We start from the raw sequence: 5,048 nt of genomic DNA, 5'->3' as shown, positions 1-5,048 counted from the left end.
CTTGTGTTTTCCCTCATCCTTGTATGAATCACCTTATGAACGGGTTAGATGACATACAAACATCACTAATGGTTTCATCGATGGGGTTTCTATCCCTAGAGTGTCATGTAGTGTGGCCCACTTGAGTTTTGGATTTCCCTCTTGTTTGGGCTTATATTCAAAATGAGCAGGTGAAAAGGACAGATGAGTGGATATAACACAAACATCATGGTGGGCACTATACATCTTGAGGTTGAGATGGATTCATATAACTCTAGGTTAGAGGCAAGTCAAGTCAAGTCGCATCTACGTACAATGCTGTTGGAGCCACCATCATGTCCCTACGAAATCTACTCCTTGCATCGGTGGGAGTAATAGGGCAGATCCAAGATTCAAGTGGGCCACGCCACAAGAAATGTTGGAGATTGAATGTTACCATAAAAACTTTCTTGGCCCACTTAAGTTTCTGATCTGGCTGATATCTGCATTTTCCCTTGATTATGGTGGGAATTGCCTTATGAACAAGTTGGATGGCATATAAATATAAAGACGAGCCCTAGGAAGGTTTCAATTGTGGGGATTTCCATCCCCGTTATTTTTTTGTGGTGTGGCATACTTGAATCTTGGATCTACTTCATCTTTCGGCTGTCATCCTAATAGGATATGCCAAAACTGGTGGACAGTTAGATTTTACAGGGACACAGTAATGAGGGCCCACAAAACTTAGAGAAACAGTTAGTTGAATCCTCCAAGAAAGGGTCATTGATGTGGAAGCATTTTTTATTGCCTTCTCACGTTCACTCCTCTTATGTTTTCTATTTTCTGCTTATTAATAAATTGACTACTTATGATTTTTAGCTCGAACTGATAATACTTGGTGACAAATCATATTCTTAAATGTATGTTATGTGAACTACTCAAAAAAAGAAATTTCACTTATATTAACATGAAATAAAATAATATTAAATTATTTTTTTTAAGACAAAAAATACACCAGTTGTCACCTAGTAATCACCTTAGATATTGCATGAACCTCTCCTTGCATTCATGTACACTCAGGCATCGTGCAGTTCTCAGCTAGTTATTGTCAACATGGGTCTAAAATCCCGAATGTTTCATTGGTTCTCACGGCTGGTGGGACCCAAAGATCCAAGTTCAACACCCACAACTGATTGACCACCTATATGAACCAATCAATGGATTAATTTCAGGAGCCATCAACATTCCTTTTGTTATCATAATGGTTTATAAAGCAATCTTGCATAACAAAAGTATCCCCTAATCAATCAAAGAACCATTTGATGCATCAAGTTAGGTTTATGTTATTTCATTTTACCTATTAAAACAAACATTAATTAACCTCTTACCATTTATATAATCTATCATCAAAATTAAAAGAGAAAAAAAAAAAGAGGCACATTTCTATACTCGTCTTGTGTAGTTGGTAACAAAAAAAAAAAGGTTTGTAGTTAGACACACACACACACTTAAAAAGAAAAAGAAAAAGAAAAAAAAAAAAAAACTAAGAGGACTTTCTATCCTATTCCTATACGATTAGAACTATTAGACCTAATTAAGGATTAGCCATTTTGCCACTCAAAGGATGAACGTTATTGATCGGAGGCTTGCGATGCGGCCTCTGTGAATAATCCTTAGTCAACATGTTCATGGTTTCAATGGCGGCTTTGAGGAGCTTCCCCTGTTCAACTGTCTCAACATGATCAATATTGGGTTCTTGAGAGATGGATGATCTCGATGAAGATTCTGATTTACCGCCGTGAGTTGAATCGGTGTTTGAGGTGGTCTTAGCGATTTCGATGTCGACGGAGTGCAATGCCATTGGCTTCATCTTGCTGCCACAATTCTGGGATCATACATACAAATGTGTTAAGATGGAGAAATAGATGAGAAAATAAACATTAAAAAAAAAAAAAAATCCGTTGTTGGGGAAGATTATAAAAAATCAAAACCCTACAGGATTTAGTTTGTTGCCACATCCAAACACGAACTGGGCAATTGCCAAAAACCTACTCAACTTTTGAAAGGCATTCCACCAAGGCCTGCTCATGATTTTTCATTAGGCCCTACATATTAATGAACTCTACTTCTGCTGTTTACTATTTCACACAATAGTCACTAAAATACTCAAGTTGGATCACTCATAGTATAAAATGATGAATATTATTCATATATTTTAAGGATTCTATATGAATTGATATTGTAATTATTTTTTCTATCCCCGCATTCATAATATTATATGTGTGTGTGTGTGCGTGCGTGCTTGCATGTTGCATAAATCAAAGAATACTATTCTGCATTCTAAACATATTGACATTACTAGTTAATCTACACTATGAGTATATAACTATAATTTTGGATTAGTAAAAATAGCAGTCTATATCTCAAATGACTCAGGATCTGGATGGCAGGATTTGGAAAGAAAAATGCATGGGGGTTAGTGGTTTAGGTAACATTGGTGTGCGCCCTCGATCTCACTAGATATTTTGAAGTGTGTGTGTGTGTGTGTGCATATGTGCGCATGTGTGAGAGGGGGAAGAGAGTATGATGTGTGTGCATGTGCGCATATGTATGTGTGTGGGGATGGGAAGCACACACATGCGCACACTGAGATCATATAGATATCCCTTCAACACATCATAGGTCATTGAAAGGATCTCAGAGGACCCACCAAAGCACGAAAGCTAGGATCTTTCCAAAAATGGATTCCTATTCGAATAGTGCATAACCGCATGGATAAGCTCACACCAACCCGTCAATTTGGAGAGAGAGAGAGAGAGAGAGAGAGAGAGAGAGAGAGAGAGAGAGAGAGAGAGAGAGACCTGTTCATTCTTCCCCATTTGTGATCTCCCAAACAGCTTCTTCAAAGCATCCTTACCCTTGCCTGCATCCAAACAACCAACTATTCAAATAGTACCACAACCCTCTCCTTTCCACCCATAACCCCGCATCCTAATCATCTCCATTCATAACAAAACATAAACCAAGCAACAAAAAGATTGACCTTCAGTATCAAAATTCATTTAAACCTCAAAACTCAATTTCATGCATACATACTATGATAATTCTTACTTCCTTTCTCTTATACATGTATTAGAAAAAGAAAAAGAAAAAGAAAAAACCCACAAAACCAATACAAAAGCTACAATAAATTGGGGTTTTACATCTTTTCTTCAGTTATTCTTAGGTGGGTGTGGTCTTGGCACATAATAGTCAGAACTAAATGATATAAGGCCAACCATATTGGCCTTTATAGGCAGGAGACTTTGAACACTCATTTTACTTTGTACATGCAACTCTCCCTTCCTTTGATTGTCACATTTTCCAACAGAATGGGTTGCACCTGAATTCATCTTTGGAGCCCCTCCATTAACACCTTCCTCTTTAATAGCTTCATCCTTCTTCAACAACTTCATCATTTTTCTTCCTTTGATCGATTTCTTTCCAACATGGACCGTGGCGGCATCGTGTTCTGAATGTACCTGCTAACATGTTTCAATTCATGAAATGAACACGCCGGGATGAAATGAGGACTGTTCGCCTTCAACCAAGCGTGTGGTAACTTGTCATGCCTACCAGCCGTCATCGACAATCGGGCCGCTCTCTCTCTCTCATTGGTACGCATGACGATTACCATACAATGGGTTGTATTGGAACAATCCTATAACATAATAAAAGATTTTTTTTTTTTTTAAGGAAATTGTATACTAATGAAAATCATCTACAGCAAGCCCACCTGATCAACGACCACCACACCACCTGTGGCCGCCGCCACTAACCGGTTTCCATCAGCCTTACTGTCTGGCCAGATAGCATCTAAAAATAGCAATTACAATCAGTACAACTCCCCATTTCAATTCACTGTTACAAGTGCTTGGAGAATAGAAAGAAATGTACCTTGTTGAGCATTTGCAATGGAGTCACTTACACTGACAAAACCCAGCAAAAACCCTAGTAGCAAGCTTGTGATTCTTATGGGGACCATGTTTCTTTCTTTTTTTCTTTTTTTCTTTTTCCTTGCTTATATGTTTTTGATATGCAATGAAAACACCCAAAGAGGGAAAGAAGAGAAAGGGTAAGTAGGGTTTTATAGAGAGCTAAAGGTAGGTCAAAGCTAGGGTTCTTCCAACATCTCTTCCCTTGTAATTTTTTATTTAGATTTTGTATTAGGGTTATTTATGTAGCAGCACATGGAAGAACTCAAAGCATGAATATTCAAAGCTGGGAAAGTTGAATGTGGTTTTCTTTCAAAAGAATATTATGATACTCTTGCAGACTATGGAGATGATACACACTTAAACTTCCACCACATAATATATGTGAATCCAGACCATACATATTAGAGGTTTGCTCCAATACATCCCGACCTATTATAATATCATACATCATGACTATATCCGTTGGATTCAGGGCCGTATCTATGATCTAAGCTGTTGATCTAACGATACAAGACACTTAGAATGAATGGCCCACAAACCAACACTCCACATTCATAAAAAAGAACAATGTTATTTTAATAAAAATGGTTATGTATTCTAAAGGGAGAGATCCTTTATTATTTGCCCTCCATCTATTTTGATGCTGGTCTTTTGAACGGTTTAGATAATTGAAAATGGACCTGGACCCAAATAAGTTAGGATATATTCGAGCAAACCTCTGCATATTAATGGTCCAACAATTACATTGAATGATCCTAACCATCTAACCAATTGTTTATCTTTCTATGCAGCCGTCCATTCAAGGCTACAAGATGGATGATCAGGATCATTCAATCTGTGTGATTTATGGGCCCTGGCTACCTTCAATGGGACCAATGATTTGGATGATCTGTATTTGCAATTGCATACATCCCATCCACATGTACATTGGATACCTGCATGAGTGCAAACAACAGTAGTCCACTAGTGTATCTTATGATGGCGTGGAATGGAAGATACGAGTGTTTTGTGCCTGTCTGCCGCCATGCATGCTACGAGGAGTGTGAATCTGGTGGCCCAGGTTTACCACCCACCAGACCTAGGTTTTGATAACTTATAACCCTAGTTTCCATA

The 5,048-nt window shown here is 38.0% G+C and overlaps 1 protein-coding gene across 1 annotated transcript; it reads right to left on the bottom strand.

Moving 5' to 3' along the window:
- Positions 1 to 1,552: 1,552 nt before the first annotated feature.
- Positions 1,553 to 4,208, bottom strand: LOC131255115 (uncharacterized). Its single transcript, XM_058255808.1, has 5 exons — positions 3,895 to 4,208; positions 3,734 to 3,813; positions 3,341 to 3,482; positions 2,820 to 2,881; positions 1,553 to 1,843 (listed from the first exon to the last, which is right to left on the bottom strand). The coding sequence occupies exons 1-5, from the start codon at positions 3,980 to 3,982 to the stop codon at positions 1,553 to 1,555; spliced, it is 663 nt and encodes a 220-aa protein (XP_058111791.1). The 5' UTR covers positions 3,983 to 4,208.
- Positions 4,209 to 5,048: the final 840 nt, after the last annotated feature.

Source organism: Magnolia sinica, chromosome 9 (genome assembly GCF_029962835.1).
Source record: "Magnolia sinica isolate HGM2019 chromosome 9, MsV1, whole genome shotgun sequence".
Lineage (NCBI taxonomy): Eukaryota > Viridiplantae > Streptophyta > Magnoliopsida > Magnoliales > Magnoliaceae > Magnolia > Magnolia sinica.
This window is presented reverse-complemented; position numbering and strand designations above follow the sequence as displayed.

What these genes read in the sequence shown, in the direction of transcription:
- LOC131255115 (XM_058255808.1), bottom strand. Translation starts at nt 3,982, where the DNA reads ATGGTCCCCATAAGAATCACAAGCTTGCTACTAGGGTTTTTGCTGGGT. An exon ending in CATTGCAAATGCTCAACAAG is followed by an intron (nt 3,814 to 3,894) that starts GTACATTTCTTT and finishes TGCTATTTTTAG; the next exon opens with ATGCTATCTGGCCAGACAGT. An exon ending in AAATGGGGAAGAATGAACAG is followed by an intron (nt 1,844 to 2,819) that starts GTCTCTCTCTCT and finishes GTATGATCCCAG; the next exon opens with AATTGTGGCAGCAAGATGAA.